This window comes from Leptidea sinapis, chromosome 31 (assembly GCF_905404315.1).
Source record: "Leptidea sinapis chromosome 31, ilLepSina1.1, whole genome shotgun sequence".
NCBI classification, from domain to species: Eukaryota; Metazoa; Arthropoda; class Insecta; order Lepidoptera; family Pieridae; genus Leptidea; species Leptidea sinapis.
In genome coordinates, this window is record NC_066295.1 from 3,069,359 (window position 1) to 3,087,441 (window position 18,083).

At 37.1% G+C, this 18,083-nt stretch overlaps 1 protein-coding gene and 1 long non-coding RNA gene across 2 annotated transcripts; one reads left to right on the top strand and one right to left on the bottom strand.

Moving 5' to 3' along the window:
- Positions 1 to 1,407: 1,407 nt before the first annotated feature.
- On the top strand, positions 1,408 to 13,023 carry LOC126974052 (uncharacterized). The gene is made up of 3 exons (XR_007731470.1): positions 1,408 to 1,553; positions 12,658 to 12,749; positions 12,905 to 13,023. It is a non-coding gene; the product is annotated as an uncharacterized LOC126974052 (long non-coding RNA).
- Positions 13,024 to 13,045: 22 nt separating this feature from the next.
- On the bottom strand, positions 13,046 to 17,574 carry LOC126974049 (mediator of RNA polymerase II transcription subunit 31-A). The gene is made up of 4 exons (XM_050821425.1): positions 17,372 to 17,574; positions 17,034 to 17,123; positions 16,621 to 16,790; positions 13,046 to 14,513 (listed from the first exon to the last, which is right to left on the bottom strand). Exons 1-4 carry the CDS (start codon positions 17,385 to 17,387, stop codon positions 14,370 to 14,372), a joined length of 420 nt encoding a protein of 139 aa, XP_050677382.1. The 5' UTR covers positions 17,388 to 17,574; the 3' UTR covers positions 13,046 to 14,369.
- Positions 17,575 to 18,083: the final 509 nt, after the last annotated feature.

Genomic DNA, 18,083 nt, shown 5'->3' on the forward strand with positions numbered 1-18,083 from the left:
AAAATTTGGAAAACATATGGAACAGCCTGTCCAGTGGTATTTAAACGGGTCAGTGAAGTAAACAGAGCATTATCAATTTAACCAGGTAATATAGTTTTTTTTTTGTAACAACAAACTCCATTTACATTTTTGGAATACATAAATGTGTCCCTAAGTAAGACGAAAAAATATTTATACATGTCAAATTATTTATAATTCACAATAAATTGTACAAATAAATAAATAGTAGTAACACTAAAATTATAATTTTAAAGTAGGCTGTATGGCTATAATATGTACCTTATCTTTCACCTTACATTTGGCGCGTGCAAAAACAATCTTGCGGGCCATTTCCAAAGAGGATGTAATAGCCATTTCCCATAATTTCCTTTTAGATTTGTTTTGTTTATACATGTTTTTTTTTTCCTCGCAAGTGCTCACTAGTGTGGCTCGGGCTGTAACAGCTCACAGCCTCGTGTATAATGAGCAACTTTGCTCAATTGTATTATAATATACTATTGTCAACATCGTAATTACAAAGAATTAGTAAAGTTGAAATAAATTTAAACTGGGTCCTTTACGAAGATCTAAGCCGCAAAAGAATCATTAATATAAAATTAATTATAACTCAATTTTTAGCGGTCGTTGATCGAAAATACTCAATAATTAAGTTTGTTATGGACAAGTTTGTTATTAATCATTTATTTTTTCAGAAAATAAGACCACACGGGTTTGTGGCAAGGCCGATGCAAAATGTTATAACAACATGAAAAAAGTTTTAGCCCTTGGTGAGAGACCTTTATGCTATTAAGCGATTGATTAAGTTTGTAATTCTGTGCAAAGAAGCCTCCAACTGGTACAAAATATTTTTATAATTGCACAAAAAACAAAACTTAGAATAGAAACAAACACATCATACCTACCTATATCAAAATTAGCCCCGCCTGTATGTAACGGCATCTTGGAACGTATATTTTTCAAAACATCCGATTTACTTGAAATTTCCGTTACTTTGCCTAGTGTTCACCAGGATATAAAGAAAATTAATTATAGTATAAGCTCGAGATTTTTTTTAGTTAAATTAATAAAAAATGAGTGTGCTTTACACGACTAAAGAAAATAAGATATCGATTTATAAAATTGTTCAAGAACGAAATGAAATTACGAAATAATTTGTAAAAATAAAAAGAATACTAAAATTTACTGTAATACTTATCCGACGTCAACGGACGCGTTACAGAATTGGACTGCAATCCAACTCACAAAATTAGTCCTAACGTGCAATCCACTCTCTCTGTGTCGTTTATGTGTACGCCTACGTGTTTGTATTTGTGGCTAGTATTCCTTTCATTCGAAAAGAATTTCGCATCATATTATTTAAGCCAAAATGAAACTTTAATGAATGACCTTTTTATGTTTTCAGATCGTGAAGAAGCCTGCAATGAATGCCTTCCAGCATGTACAGAGATATCGTATTATGAACGTCTTAGTACCGCGCCACTCAACAGAAACCTTATAAATAACTACGTCCAAAGTCTTCACCTATCACAAAACAAATCAAATGATTATTTTTTGTAAGTACTATTTTTTTTACACACCCTACCATAATCAAAACCGAATGGGGTGAGTGGAGCTCCTATTAATTCTAATAATTATAATTATCATGGTCGAACCACAGGCAACGTGCGGTCGCTAGCGCTCCTCTAAATATGGTAAAAATAACACTTCTAGGACAAAAAAGGTCTGATTAGTATCGGTAAATAAGTAATAATTATGAGGTTAATGTGAATTTTATTTATTTACTATTTATCACTGTTTCACTATCGTATAATTTTTATAATAATTCTTAATGAAAAGGCGCGAGTTCGGTGTCGCGCGGTGTTTTTTTAATTGTTTTATTTATATAGAGCATTGGTAACAAGACCATCAGCTCAAACGAAGATTAATTATATCATTTTTAATATACTCGATTACAAGAACCCTCGTTAGGTTTATGGGCAAAAAATATATTTTTGTAGGTTAGATCACCATTTTATCACTTTTACGCGTGGTGTCCTCATTATGTCGCACTGACTTACCACCGCTTTTTAGATAGCTTTGTTAGTGTACCTTACTTTAAGGCAGTTAGGTATAATTTACAATAATAGATGTTTTTTATATTTATGCGGACTGAATATGTCTTTTGTCTGCACTATCATCTGCGAGCTAGTTGAGGTAGTGATGGTTTTTCATTATTATCGTCTTTAATTGATTTCAGTTAACTTCCAATTCTCAACTATGTTTGAATCCGTTTCTTTCACTGACCTCTACTATATACCACTGGACTGGCGGCTGTTAAAGGCTTCCCACAAGCACACAGCCGGTTCGAGGTTCGAGTCTCCATACGACACGCCCCTCGACTGTTGTTGCGTAGTCTTTGCGGCCTGCACGGCCCACGTCCTATGTCGCTGTGAAAGCCTTCAGGGCTAACAGCATAGTGGTTTTTAGTCGGTCGGGGGTGTCCGCTTGCTTTAACACTCGAGTCCATCATATGGGCCCCGTTTCGGAGCCTAAATACGTAAATGTATTTTCGTCCTCTCGAAAAAAAAAAGGCTGTTAAAGTTTTTTTGTGCCTGTTTGATATTCACCATTTTGGAGCTGTTGGCCATGTAGCGAGTCTGCGGTACTAAAACTAGTGATGACAACCTCAGCAAATATCGATGGATTCTATTTACAAAAAAAAATGTGTACTTTATTACGTTGATTCTTGAAGTACAAATAACACGGAAAACGAACGAAATTAATTCAAAATGCAATAATAGTTCAGAGTATTGTGCGTTCCTTCGTATTATAAGTCAAAATTAGTTCTCTGGACGCTCGCGAGTCGCGCTTCAAATAGGCACAAAAAACTAGCTGTCAAACATATGGAACAACCTGTCCAGTGGTATTTATATAGGTCAGTGGTTTCTATTGTCAAGCAAATGTTTTTGAGACTCTCTTAGCGTAATAGAAGGGTCTTTATGCTTGACAACACGTTAGGTGCAAAATCTTTTTAATTTAAAAATATATATACGAGGGCGGCACTGAAAATTTCGGGAATCAAGGAAGTGACACAACATTTCTATTTAAAAATGTATTTATTGCTTTTCGAAGTATTCTCCGCAAAATTTGACACATTTTTCCATACGATGGATCCAAACATAGAAGCAACCATTCCATTCGGAAGTTGGGGTCTCCAAAATGGCCATTTTGGAGACCCCATGGTGATGAAAATCTCTGACCACGCAATTTATTCTTTATTTTAGGGAATGTATAGAAATCATTAGGGCTTAGGTCGGGGCTGTACGGCGGATGGTCTAATAATTCTATGTTTTCTTGCTCTAAAAACTCTTTTGTTCTGTGCGCGGTGTGAGAACTCGCATTGGCGGCGGTTGCAGTTCTCTTTACGGAGTTCAGAAACGACCTGTGGCAAACAAATGCTAGCATACCATTCTGCATTAACCGTTCATTGTCCCTCAAGAGGAATAGTCGCAACACGGCCGGTTTTGGAGACAAACGTGGCTAACCTTTTTTTTGCACCACTCCGTGAACGAACAATTTTTGTTTGCTTTAACTCATTTTCGAACACCCAAACTCGTGACTGGTTTTCTGTGTCGGGTTCGTACGCGTATATCCAGGATTCGTCACCTGGTACGATGTTGTATACAGCATTTGAGGATCCAGCGTGGAATCTTTCGAGAGTTCTCACGCACCAAGTAACGCGAGCCGCTTTTTGCTCTTCACAGAGCAAATGCGGTATCCATCGGGAAAACAACTTTTTTATATCTAATTGTTCATGCAAGATTATTTGTATTCGACTCATGCCAATGTCTAAACTTGCCTGAATTTCGCGGTATGTCACATGTCGATCTTCCTCAATAAGCTTACGCACAGCATCAACGTTTTCTTTGGTGAGTGCAGTTTTTTGACGGCCTTGACGGGGATCATCACTGAGCTTGACACGTCCACGTTGAAATTCAGCAAACCAGCGATAAAGTGTGGTTTTGGATGGGGCTTCATCATCAAATGCAGAAATCATCCGGTCAACGCACTGTTTTTGTGTTAAACCACTTCGAAAGTCATAATAAATCATCGCTCTAGAATTTTCTCGAGTCAATTCCATTTTATCAACGACTAAACAAGTTTGAAAAGACCTTGTGACAAGACCGAGAATCTTTTTTTAAATAAATAAATGGTATTCGATTTTTAAACCCAAGGAGTTTTCAATTAAAAAGATTTTAATATGACAGGAACAGTGGAAATATTCCATTCCCGATACTTTTAGTGCAGCCCTCGTTTAGTTCATTTTGTTTGGAAGTTTATCAATTAGGTATTAGTATTTCAATAATTATTATTGTAATCTAATTTTCAGATCAAACATGTTATTAATTCACTTTTACTTCGAAGATACAACATTTTTGAGATTTACCAAAGGCGAGATATTCGGATTAACTGAGTTTCTTTGTAAGTATTAATTACTTGAAAATATTTTATTCAAATGTATAACACTCACGTTAATCAAAAAAAGTATTAAACCAAATACCACTGCAATCCGACATATTATATGTTGCACTACATATATACATTGAACATTTTTTTTATATTCCATGTTTTTACAGCTAACACTGGAGGTCTGTTGGGCCTGTGTATGGGATTTAGTGTGATGAGTGCAGTAGAATTGCTCTATTATCTGACACTGCGAGCTTTTTGCGTTGCAAGACATAGGAGCACCCGAATCAATGTTAAATAAAACAAATACATAGCAAACTTACTTTTATTGATCTACCTTACCTATATTTTATAACAATAGTTGATCTCCTCGGGTTACCGAGGGGATTTGGCCGGTAGGCTGGTATATGGCCGATCGCGTGAGAAGTTACGATGGTAAGCTTAGCCACCGCCCCAGAATTAGCGCACAGTAGACGTCGTGTAACGGATATTACCCGTAAACATCTTTATCTATAGTTGAGGGTAGTACATAATTTACAAATCAGACAAAAATATATTATCTAGAAACCAAGACTTAATTAAAAAAAAACATGTATGTGGCTCAAAAACAGCCCTTGGACGAATTAAATATTGGAACGAACACACAGCCGGTTCGAGGTTCGCGTCTCCATACGACACGCCCCTCGACTGTTGTTGCGTAGTCTTTGCGGCCTGCACGGCCCACGTCCTATGTCGCTGTGAAAGCCTTCAGGGCTAACATCATAGTGGTTTTTAGTCGGTAGGGGGTGTCCGCTTGCTTTAACACTCGAGTCCATCGTATGGGCCCCGTTTCGGAGCCTAAATACGTAAATGTATTTTCCTCCTCTCGAAAAAAAAAGGCTGTTAAAGTTTTTTTTGTGCCTGTTTGATATTCACCATTTTGGAGCTGTTGGCCATGTAGCGAGAGTCTGCGGTACTAAAACTAGTGATGACAACCTCAGCAAATATCGATGGATTCTATTTACAAAAAAAATGTGTACTTTATTACGTTGATTCTTGAAGTACAAATAACACGGAAAACGAACGAAATTAATTCAAAATTCAATAATAGTTCAGAGTATTGTGCGTTCCTTCGTATTATAAGTCAAAATTAGTTCTCTGGACGCTCACGAGTCGCGCTTCAAATAGGCACAAAAAACTAGCTGTCAAACATATGCAACAACCTGTCCAGTGGTATTTATATAGGTCAGTGGTTTCTATTGTCAAGCAAATGTTTTTGAGACTCTCTTAGCGTAATAGAAGGGTCTTTATGCTTGACAACACGTTAGGTGCAAAATCTTTTTAATTTAAAAATATATGTATACGAGGGCGGCACTGAAAATTTCGGGAATCAAGGAAGTGTCACAACATTTCTATTTAAAAATGTATTTATTGCTTTTCGAAGTATTCTCCGCAAAATTTGACACATTTTTCCATACGATGGATCCAAACATAGAAGCAACCATTCCATTCGGAAGTTGGGGTCTCCAAAATGGCCATTTTGGAGACCCCATGGTGATGAAAATCTCTGACCACGCAATTTATTCTTTATTTTAGGGAATGTATAGAAATCATTAGGGCTTAGGTCGGGGCTGTACGGCGGATGGTCTAATAATTCTATGTTTTCTTGCTCTAAAAACTCTTTTGTTCTGTGCGCGGTGTGAGAACTCGCATTGGCGGCGGTTGCAGTTCTCTTTACGGAGTTCAGAAACGACCTGTGGCAAACAAATGCTAGCATACCATTCTGCATTAACCGTTCATTGTCCCTCAAGAGGAATAGTCGCAACATGGCCGGTTTTGGAGACAAACGTGGCTAACCTTTTTTTTGCACCACTCCGTGAACGAACAATTTTTGTTTGCTTTAACTCATTTTCGAACACCCAAACTCGTGACTGGTTTTCTGTTTCGGGTTCGTACGCGTATATCCAGGATTCGTCACCTGGTACGATGTTGTATACAGCATTTGAGGATCCAGCGTGGAATCATTCGAGAGTTCTGACGCACCAAGTAACGCGAGCCGCTTTTTGCTCTTCACAGAGCAAATGCGGTATCCATCGGGAAAACAACTTTTTTATACCTAATTGTCCATGCAAGATTATTTGTATTTGACTCATGCCAATGTCTAAAGTTGCCTGAATTTCGCGGTATGTCACATGTCGATCTTCCTCAATAAGCTTACGCACAGCATCAACGTTTTCTTTGGTGACTGCAGTTTTTTGACGACCTTGACGGGGATCATCACTGAGCTTGACACGTCCACGTTGAAATTCAGCAAACCAGCGATAAAGTGTGGTTTTGGATGGGGCTTCATCATCAAATGCAGAAATCATCCGGTCAACGCACTGTTTTTGTGTTAAACCACTTCGAAAGTCATAATAAATCATCGCTCTAGAATTTTCTCGAGTCAATTCCATTTTATCAACGACTAAACAAGTTTGAAAAGACCTTGTGACAAGACCGAGAATATTTTTTTAAATAAATAAATGGTATTCGATTTTTAAGCCCAAGGAGTTTTCAATTAAAAAGATTTTAATATGACAGGAACAGTGGAAATATTCCATTCCCGATACTTTTAGTGCAGCCCTCGTTTAGTTCATTTTGTTTGGAAGTTTATCAATTAGGTATTAGTATTTCAATAATTATTATTGTAATCTAATTTTCAGATCAAACATGTTATTAATTCACTTTTACTTCGAAGATACAACATTTTTGAGATTTACCAAAGGCGAGATAGTCGGATTAACTGAGTTTCTTTGTAAGTATTAATTACTTGAAAATATTTTATTCAAATGTATAACACTCACGTTAATCAAAAAAAGTATTAAACCAAATACCACTGCAATCCGACATATTATATGTTGCACTACATATATACATTGAACATTTTTTTTATATTCCATGTTTTTACAGCTAACACTGGAGGTCTGTTGGGCCTGTGTATGGGATTTAGTGTGATGAGTGCAGTAGAATTGCTCTATTATCTGACACTGCGAGCTTTTTGCGTTGCAAGACATAGGAGCACCCGAATCAATGTTAAATAAAACAAATACATAGCAAACTTACTTTTATTGATCTACCTTACCTATATTTTATAACAATAGTTGATCTCCTCGGGTTACCGAGGGGATTTGGCCGGTAGGCTGGTATATGGCCGATCGTGTGAGAAGTTACGATGGTAAGCTTAGCCACCGCCCCAGAATTAGCGCACAGTAGACGTCGTGTAACGGATATTACCCGTAAACATCTTTATCTATAGTTGAGGGTAGTACATAATTTACAAATCAGACAAAAATATATTATCTAGAAACCAAGACTTAATTAAAAAAAAACATGTATGTGGCTCAAAAACAGCCCTTGGACGAATTAAATATTGGAACGAACACACAGCCGGTTCGAGGTTCGCGTCTCCATACGACACGCCCCTCGACTGTTGTTGCGTAGTCTTTGCGGCCTGCACGGCCCACGTCCTATGTCGCTGTGAAAGCCTTCAGGGCTAACATCATAGTGGTTTTTAGTCGGTAGGGGGTGTCCGCTTGCTTTAACACTCGAGTCCATCATATGGGCCCCGTTTCGGAGCCTAAATACGTAAATGTATTTTCCTCCTCTCGAAAAAAAAAGGCTGTTAAAGTTTTTTTTGTGCCTGTTTGATATTCACCATTTTGGAGCTGTTGGCCATGTAGCGAGAGTCTGCGGTACTAAAACTAGTGATGACAACCTCAGCAAATATCGATGGATTCTATTTACAAAAAAAATGTGTACTTTATTACGTTGATTCTTGAAGTACAAATAACACGGAAAACGAACGAAATTAATTCAAAATTCAATAATAGTTCAGAGTATTGTGCGTTCCTTCGTATTATAAGTCAAAATTAGTTCTCTGGACGCTCACGAGTCGCGCTTCAAATAGGCACAAAAAACTAGCTGTCAAACATATGCAACAACCTGTCCAGTGGTATTTATATAGGTCAGTGGTTTCTATTGTCAAGCAAATGTTTTTGAGACTCTCTTAGCGTAATAGAAGGGTCTTTATGCTTGACAACACGTTAGGTGCAAAATCTTTTTAATTTAAAAATATATGTATACGAGGGCGGCACTGAAAATTTCGGGAATCAAGGAAGTGTCACAACATTTCTATTTAAAAATGTATTTATTGCTTTTCGAAGTATTCTCCGCAAAATTTGACACATTTTTCCATACGATGGATCCAAACATAGAAGCAACCATTCCATTCGGAAGTTGGGGTCTCCAAAATGGCCATTTTGGAGACCCCATGGTGATGAAAATCTCTGACCACGCAATTTATTCTTTATTTTAGGGAATGTATAGAAATCATTAGGGCTTAGGTCGGGGCTGTACGGCGGATGGTCTAATAATTCTATGTTTTCTTGCTCTAAAAACTCTTTTGTTCTGTGCGCGGTGTGAGAACTCGCATTGGCGGCGGTTGCAGTTCTCTTTACGGAGTTCAGAAACGACCTGTGGCAAACAAATGCTAGCATACCATTCTGCATTAACCGTTCATTGTCCCTCAAGAGGAATAGTCGCAACATGGCCGGTTTTGGAGACAAACGTGGCTAACCTTTTTTTTGCACCACTCCGTGAACGAACAATTTTTGTTTGCTTTAACTCATTTTCGAACACCCAAACTCGTGACTGGTGTTCTGTTTCGGGTTCGTACGCGTATATCCAGGATTCGTCACCTGGTACGATGTTGTATACAGCATTTGAGGATCCAGCGTGGAATCATTCGAGAGTTCTGACGCACCAAGTAACGCGAGCCGCTTTTTGCTCTTCACAGAGCAAATGCGGTATCCATCGGGAAAACAACTTTTTTATACCTAATTGTCCATGCAAGATTATTTGTATTTGACTCATGCCAATGTCTAAAGTTGCCTGAATTTCGCGGTATGTCACATGTCGATCTTCCTCAATAAGCTTACGCACAGCATCAACGTTTTCTTTGGTGACTGCAGTTTTTTGACGACCTTGACGGGGATCATCACTGAGCTTGACACGTCCACGTTGAAATTCAGCAAACCAGCGATAAAGTGTGGTTTTGGATGGGGCTTCATCATCAAATGCAGAAATCATCCGGTCAACGCACTGTTTTTGTGTTAAACCACTTCGAAAGTCATAATAAATCATCGCTCTAGAATTTTCTCGAGTCAATTCCATTTTATCAACGACTAAACAAGTTTGAAAAGACCTTGTGACAAGACCGAGAATATTTTTTTAAATAAATAAATGGTATTCGATTTTTAAGCCCAAGGAGTTTTCAATTAAAAAGATTTTAATATGACAGGAACAGTGGAAATATTCCATTCCCGATACTTTTAGTGCAGCCCTCGTTTAGTTCATTTTGTTTGGAAGTTTATCAATTAGGTATTAGTATTTCAATAATTATTATTGTAATCTAATTTTCAGATCAAACATGTTATTAATTCACTTTTACTTCGAAGATACAACATTTTTGAGATTTACCAAAGGCGAGATAGTCGGATTAACTGAGTTTCTTTGTAAGTATTAATTACTTGAAAATATTTTATTCAAATGTATAACACTCACGTTAATCAAAAAAAGTATTAAACCAAATACCACTGCAATCCGACATATTATATGTTGCACTACATATATACATTGAACATTTTTTTTATATTCCATGTTTTTACAGCTAACACTGGAGGTCTGTTGGGCCTGTGTATGGGATTTAGTGTGATGAGTGCAGTAGAATTGCTCTATTATCTGACACTGCGAGCTTTTTGCGTTGCAAGACATAGGAGCACCCGAATCAATGTTAAATAAAACAAATACATAGCAAACTTACTTTTATTGATCTACCTTACCTATATTTTATAACAATAGTTGATCTCCTCGGGTTACCGAGGGGATTTGGCCGGTAGGCTGGTATATGGCCGATCGCGTGAGAAGTTACGATGGTAAGCTTAGCCACCGCCCCAGAATTAGCGCACAGTAGACGTCGTGTAACGGATATTACCCGTAAACATCTTTATCTATAGTTGAGGGTAGTACATAATTTACAAATCAGACAAAAATATATTATCTAGAAACCAAGACTTAATTAAAAAAAAACATGTATGTGGCTCAAAAACAGCCCTTGGACGAATTAAATATTGGAACGAACACACAGCCGGTTCGAGGTTCGCGTCTCCATACGACACGCCCCTCGACTGTTGTTGCGTAGTCTTTGCGGCCTGCACGGCCCACGTCCTATGTCGCTGTGAAAGCCTTCAGGGCTAACATCATAGTGGTTTTTAGTCGGTAGGGGGTGTCCGCTTGCTTTAACACTCGAGTCCATCATATGGGCCCCGTTTCGGAGCCTAAATACGTAAATGTATTTTCCTCCTCTCGAAAAAAAAAGGCTGTTAAAGTTTTTTTTGTGCCTGTTTGATATTCACCATTTTGGAGCTGTTGGCCATGTAGCGAGAGTCTGCGGTACTAAAACTAGTGATGACAACCTCAGCAAATATCGATGGATTCTATTTACAAAAAAAATGTGTACTTTATTACGTTGATTCTTGAAGTACAAATAACACGGAAAACGAACGAAATTAATTCAAAATTCAATAATAGTTCAGAGTATTGTGCGTTCCTTCGTATTATAAGTCAAAATTAGTTCTCTGGACGCTCACGAGTCGCGCTTCAAATAGGCACAAAAAACTAGCTGTCAAACATATGCAACAACCTGTCCAGTGGTATTTATATAGGTCAGTGGTTTCTATTGTCAAGCAAATGTTTTTGAGACTCTCTTAGCGTAATAGAAGGGTCTTTATGCTTGACAACACGTTAGGTGCAAAATCTTTTTAATTTAAAAATATATGTATACGAGGGCGGCACTGAAAATTTCGGGAATCAAGGAAGTGACACAACATTTCTATTTAAAAATGTATTTATTGCTTTTCGAAGTATTCTCCGCAAAATTTGACACATTTTTCCATACGTTGGAACCAATCATAGAAGCAACCATTCCATTCGGAAGTTGGGGTCTTCTCCAAAATGGCCATTTTGTAGGCGTCCACAGCTTCTTCAGGTGATGAAAATCTCTGACCACGCAATTTATTCTTTATTTTAGGGAATGTATAGAAATCATTAGGGCTTAGGTCGGGTTTGTACGGCGGATGGTCTAATAATTCTATGTTTTCTTGCTCTAAAAACTCTTTTGTTCTGTGCGCGGTGTGAGAACTCGCATTGGCGGCGGTTGCAGTTCTCTTTACGGAGTTCAGAAACGACCTGTGGCAAACAAATGCTAGCATACCATTCTGCATTAACCGTTCATTGTCCCTCAAGAGGAATAGTCGCAACATGGCCGGTTTTGGAGACAAACGTGGCTAACCTTTTTTTTGCACCACTCCGTGAACGAACAATTTTTGTTTGCTTTAACTCATTTTCGAACACCCAAACTCGTGACTGGTGTTCTGTTTCGGGTTCGTACGCGTATATCCAGGATTCGTCACCTGGTACGATGTTGTATACAGCATTTGAGGATCCAGCGTGGAATCTTTCGAGAGTTCTCACGCACCAAGTAACGCGAGCCGCTTTTTGCTCTTCACAGAGCAAATGCGGTATCCATCGGGAAAACAACTTTTTTATACCTAATTGTTCATGCAAGATTATTTGTATTTGACTCATGCCAATGTCTAAACTTGCCTGAATTTCGCGGTATGTCACATGTCGATCTTCCTCAATAAGCTTACGCACAGCATCAACGTTTTCTTTGGTGAGTGCAGTTTTTTGACGACCTTGACGGGGATCATCACTGAGCTTGACACGTCCACGTTGAAATTCAGCAAACCAGCGATAAAGTGTGGTTTTGGATGGGGCTTCATCATCAAATGCAGAAATCATCCGGTCAACGCACTGTTTTTGTGTTAAACCACTTCGAAAGTCATAATAAATCATCGCTCTAGAATTTTCTCGAGTCAATTCCATTTTATCAACGACTAAACAAGTTTGAAAAGACCTTGTGACAAGACCGAGAATCTTTTTTTAAATAAATAAATGGTATTCGATTTTTAAACCCAAGGAGTTTTCAATTAAAAAGATTTTAATATGACAGGAACAGTGGAAATATTCCATTCCCGATACTTTTAGTGCAGCCCTCGTTTAGTTCATTTTGTTTGGAAGTTTATCAATTAGGTATTAGTATTTCAATAATTATTAATGTAATCTAATTTTCAGATCAAACATGTTATTAATTCACTTTTACTTCGAAGATACAACATTTTTGAGATTTACCAAAGGCGAGATATTCGGATTAACCGAGTTTCTTTGTAAGTATTAATTACTTGAAAGTATTTTATTCAAATGTATAAAACTCACGTAATTCAAAAAAAGTATTAAACCAAATACCACTGCAATCCGACATATTATATGTTGTACTACATATATACATTGAACATTTTTTTTATATTCCATGTTTTTACAGCTAACACTGGAGGTCTGTTGGGCCTGTGTATGGGATTTAGTGTGATGAGTGCAGTAGAATTGCTCTATTATCTGACACTGCGAGCTTTTTGCGTTGCAAGACATAGGAGCACCCGAATCAATGTTAAATAAAACAAATACATAGCAAACTTACTTTTATTGATCTACCTTACCTATATTTTATAACAATAGTTGATCTCCTCGGGTTACCGAGGGGATTTGGCCGGTAGGCTGGTATATGGCCGATCCCGTGAGAAGTTACGATGGTAAGCTTAGCCACCGCCCCAGAATTAGCGCACAGTAGACGTCGTGTAACGGATATTACCCGTAAACATCTTTATCTATAGTTGAGGGTAGTACATAATTTACAAATCAGACAAAAATATATTATCTAGAACCCAAGACTTAATTTAAAAAAAACATGTATGTGGCTCAAAAACAGCCCATGGACGAATTAAATATTGGAACGAAACCCAAGAAGAATGTATTGAAATCACGATCGACCAATATTCGCGGGTTGAAGCGGACTACAAATAAAAATGATACGTCGATGAATACGCCCACTTCTGGACAAAGGCCTCCCCCAAAGATCTCCACGATGATAGGTTCTGAGCTGCCCTCATCCAACCAAGACCGGCGATCTTTACCAGATCGTCGGTCCATCTTGTGGAAAACCTGCCAACACTGCGTCTTCTGGTACGTGGTCACGAGGACTTTGCTGCCCCAACGGCAATCTGTCCGTCGAACTATACAGCTTATCTTTGATCCATTTTCATGTACAATGAGCACTTTTTAAAATGACGAATTTATATATTGTTAACATTATTTTATGAAAATATAGCTCCTAATATGTTGAAATTGTACTTACATGTGAAGACACATTCTTGTTTGCTATTATTTTACATTACAAAACAGCCCTATGATGATGTTTCGAGATCTCGCGTCATACTGTCAATGCGATATTGCTTACTGAGGCAAAATTCATAAAATAGAGGTCTAACCTAATATAAAATGAAGAATATTTCGGATATGTATTATATATAACTTCCAATGAGACACAAACTTAACTGGGATGTCACAAAACGAAACTGCTCTATTCATTACGGCAATGAAAAGTAAAAACCCCGCGTGGTTAATGTCTCGGTATAAGCCTACGGCTGAGATATCTATAGGAGTGTATGAGTAATCTTTAGAGCTTACTTAGACTTTACTTACGTAAAACTTAGCTGAGTTTGATAAACAAAAACCTTGAATTCGTAATTTCACTGTTTTAATAATATCTTAAGCTCAGCATAATTTCAGCTGTTAAATGACTATAAATACGAAATCACAGATAACGCTACACTTACACTCGGCGAAGTTTTACGTAAGTAGTCTGAGCAAGGTCTAAGTACTCTCTATAAATTTCAGCCTTAAAGCTATGCAATAAGATCCATTTTACAAGCAGCAGAGCAACACCTCAGTTATCACTGCTGTCTTGAGACACCATGCTGATTGTTTGTGGGTATGTTTGGAGCAGATGGTGCGTCAGGAGGTTGCAATGTTCGTGTACGTCTTCTTGTGTAGTGTTGCCATAATAATATTGCTTGGTCATCCATAAATTTGCACACCTGCAAATAATTTACAATTTTATGTAGCAAAAATTGTTCATAAAGACTTTTTCGCGTAATCCAGAACGCATCCCACTACATAATCTATGCGTATTGATGTCTCTTTTACAGTGACACAACTGATCATGGATTAGGTATGTATTGAAATGCATTCTGGAAATCATACTATAATGCTAGATAAAGTAACAGAGATATAATGAATAATTATGAATAGTTAATAATTATAAACCTAGTTCTTTGTCAATAATTAGTAAACTGAGATCAGACCACTTATTGAAGTAAGCAAACATTGGATCACGTACCACAGACTACGCAGGGTGATCTGTGCATAATTTTGCATTGGCGTATGGTCTGCCCCAACTGGTTGAGTCGCCAACGCGGCTCCCGGATGTGGATAGCCACTACACATCCCGATGGTTACCAGGTCTTCGTCGACGCCCGTCTCGGAACGTCCGACCATTGCCTGGTCACGAGTGTAGTGCCTATCCAACGCCGACGTCGCAGACCACCAGCGACCCGCCGCGTTTGGCACTACAAGTCAGCAGAGCTTTCTTCCACGTACTACAAAGCTGTGGCATGAGCTTCCTTGTGCAGTGTTTCCGGGTCGATACGACATGGGTACCTTCAAAAAAAGCGCGTACACCTTCCTTAAAGGCCGGCAACGCTCCTGTGATTCTTCTGGTGTTGCGGGAGATTGTGGGCGGCGGTGATCACTTAACAACAGGTGACCCGTACGCTCGTTTGTCCTCCTATTCCATAAAAAAAAAACATACTTCCAATAAAAAGTTTATGTTTGTTCTGGTAAATAATAGGCGAATGGAGAAATATACAGGCAATGTTTCGGAAAAACTCTCAAAATTTGTATTTGAATTATAACAGTAGTCCAAATGAGATGGATGGTATGTTATTAAAAAAGGTAATTAATAAAATAAAGTATAGGTAATTAATTAAAATAATTAAATTAGAGTTTGCTTCTATATTTACTTCAAAGACAGTCAACTCAGGTGGTCCCCTGTCATTTAATGACTGGGCAACAGCTAGTATTCATAGGAGCAGACAACGGCTATATGAATTTGAATATGATTCAACAACAAATTGTGACTTCTCAGACTACTAGCAAAACTTATCAATTTTATAGTAATGGGAAATACATCTAAAAACTTTCTATTGTATTAACTGGACCTGTATCTAATTATTGTGTGCAATTGCTTATGAGGTACCCTATGTAAGGAGCCATGAGAGAAGTTCACTTGTTAGTTTGGTGATATGTTGAAGGTGTGGGTTTTCCTTGAAAATTTCCTATGATTTCGGAATTCGAAGTCAGGAATCAGGCAAAACAGCTCTTCGGAACACTACCAAAGCTCAACCCATTGTTCACTGAGACAATGAAGAATATCATTATATTCTACAGTTTAACCTACAGTATGATCTTTTAAAATAGGTAAAAAATATTATGGATACAACTTATATTTTGTAACAACTGATGTTTAGTTGTGGAAAGGGGTTAATGACCTGTGTGACATCACTATACTACCCTCATAATATTGTGTGAAGTTATTTTGACACACAATATCCAGATGAGAATTAATGACAAACTTTAAACACAGTTTTTGTCAAAGTCAACTGTCAACCCAAGTGATAGATATATTTAATCAGTAGTTCGACTGTCGGACCTGGGCTGTGTGTAGTATTATTCCGATAGCTGGTAAGGCTAGTAGGAGTGAATAACAGTATGTGCTCCTTTAATTAACTGGTTCCAATGTTTTTTTTTGTACATGATTGCTACAAATGAGCTTCTATACAGTTTTTCTAGGTAGATATCACATGGGTATCTAAAAAAAAGCTCTTACACCCATGAAAATGCTGGCTCTGCATGTGTGATTCCATTGTTATTACAAGAGTGATAGTATTGTATTGATCACTTAACATCTGGTGAACCATATGCTCAGTTGACCTTCCATCCATAAAAAATATGGATCCATTTTATTCATCTCCCATTTGTGCATTGACATACAACATTAATTTAGCTAATGTTGTCTGCAATTGCCAATAACTGTACTGGGTACAATTCCATCATTCAACACATCATTTACATATAATTATGTACCTGAGCAGATACACATTCCCTCCTAAACGCCTCATGTTGTAGCAGCTCTAGGAAGTGCAAGCACATTGGATACTTCAGATATCTGGCATATTCTGGCTCCCTCCAGTATTGTAGGTATTTAAGATAGTTGATAAATGTCTGCTCCTTCAAATAACCTCTTTGGGCTAAAACTATAACAATACACAATAAATAATATAAAATAGTTTTAAATTTTTAATAGATAGGAGTGAAAAGTAGGATACAACCAAACTACACTTAATATTTTCATATAAATGTTGAATTTGAAATAAAAATTAATGGACTCAATGTGTTGCTCAGCAAAATACTCAAAATTAGGTGAGCCAAGAATAATATTTTATTAAATATTTGTTATAAAGGAACATAACATAAAGAGAACATACTTTATAACTTACAATGTATGTAGTTTGGATTTGCCAAGCATTGCACAAATTCCAGTTCCACCTGAAACCTTATTCTATTCTGGTCTTCGGTTTCTGTGGTCACTGTAAAACATCAAAACATATTAGTAAAAAATAAAACCTATTTGGTATCACACTTATCACGGGCAACTTAACTGTGACTTTCGCTGGAATTCGACCCCTCTCCCAAAACCCCGCACAGCGCTCCTCGTTCACCACGAGCGTACAGAACCGACAGCATTTTATTCTCGCAGTGAATAGTCAGAAATATTTTAGTTAGGATTTCGCACTTTCGTATTGTAAATGATTATAATGAACACCTAATTATTTACCTTTTGCCGCCAACATATTAAGGTATGTGGGAGTATCCACGGTAACGTTTGTAAAAACCTATAAATTAGTCAAATAGATATCTTGAATTAAATGTTATATCTTTATTGATTTCGCACATATTTTTAATAATACAAGAAATTTAAAAATTAAAACATAAAACAAGAATTAACAAATCTTCAGCGTTCAACATTTAGATGACTGATGAATGATGTTGACAGTTGAATGTTGATTACTTGATTGTTGATGTTTTTTTTTTTTTTTTTATATTAATTCGTTCTTTAGAACAGGCTATAGCCAGGGGCCTTACTGCCTTGTCGTTAGTATTTTCATTTCTTTGGTATTTATTATTTTCACTATTTTGTTTTACAAAAAGTCCAATCCAGTTTTCTCATTTCATCTTACATTATTTCCATTTTCCTTTTCCAATTATGTATATTCGATAGCGAATATTTATAGTAGTTTCTTTCATCAAATCCAATCCAGTCTTAAAGTCATCAGTTATTTTACCATTTCCGTTAATGTATAATTCTCTAAAGAATATTTTCCATATTTTCCTTTTAGTAAGTTCAAATCCAGTAATATAGTCTCTAATAATTTTCCCCTTTTCTTAAAGTCAAATCCAGTGTAATTTGCATAACTTTTTAGAATAATACCTACCTATTTACATTATCTGTTCAGTTCGCGAATTGCGCTATGCTATTACTAGTTGTA

Excerpts from the sequence above, each read along its gene's own strand:
- LOC126974049 (XM_050821425.1), bottom strand. Across the intron at positions 16,791-17,033 it reads AAATCCAAACTACATACATT|TTTTAGCCCAAAGAGGTTAT; the intron begins GTAAGTTATAAA and ends GTATTGTTATAG. Across the intron at positions 14,514-16,620 it reads GGGAATGTGTATCTGCTCAG|GTGTGCAAATTTATGGATGA; the intron begins GTACATAATTAT and ends AATTATTTGCAG.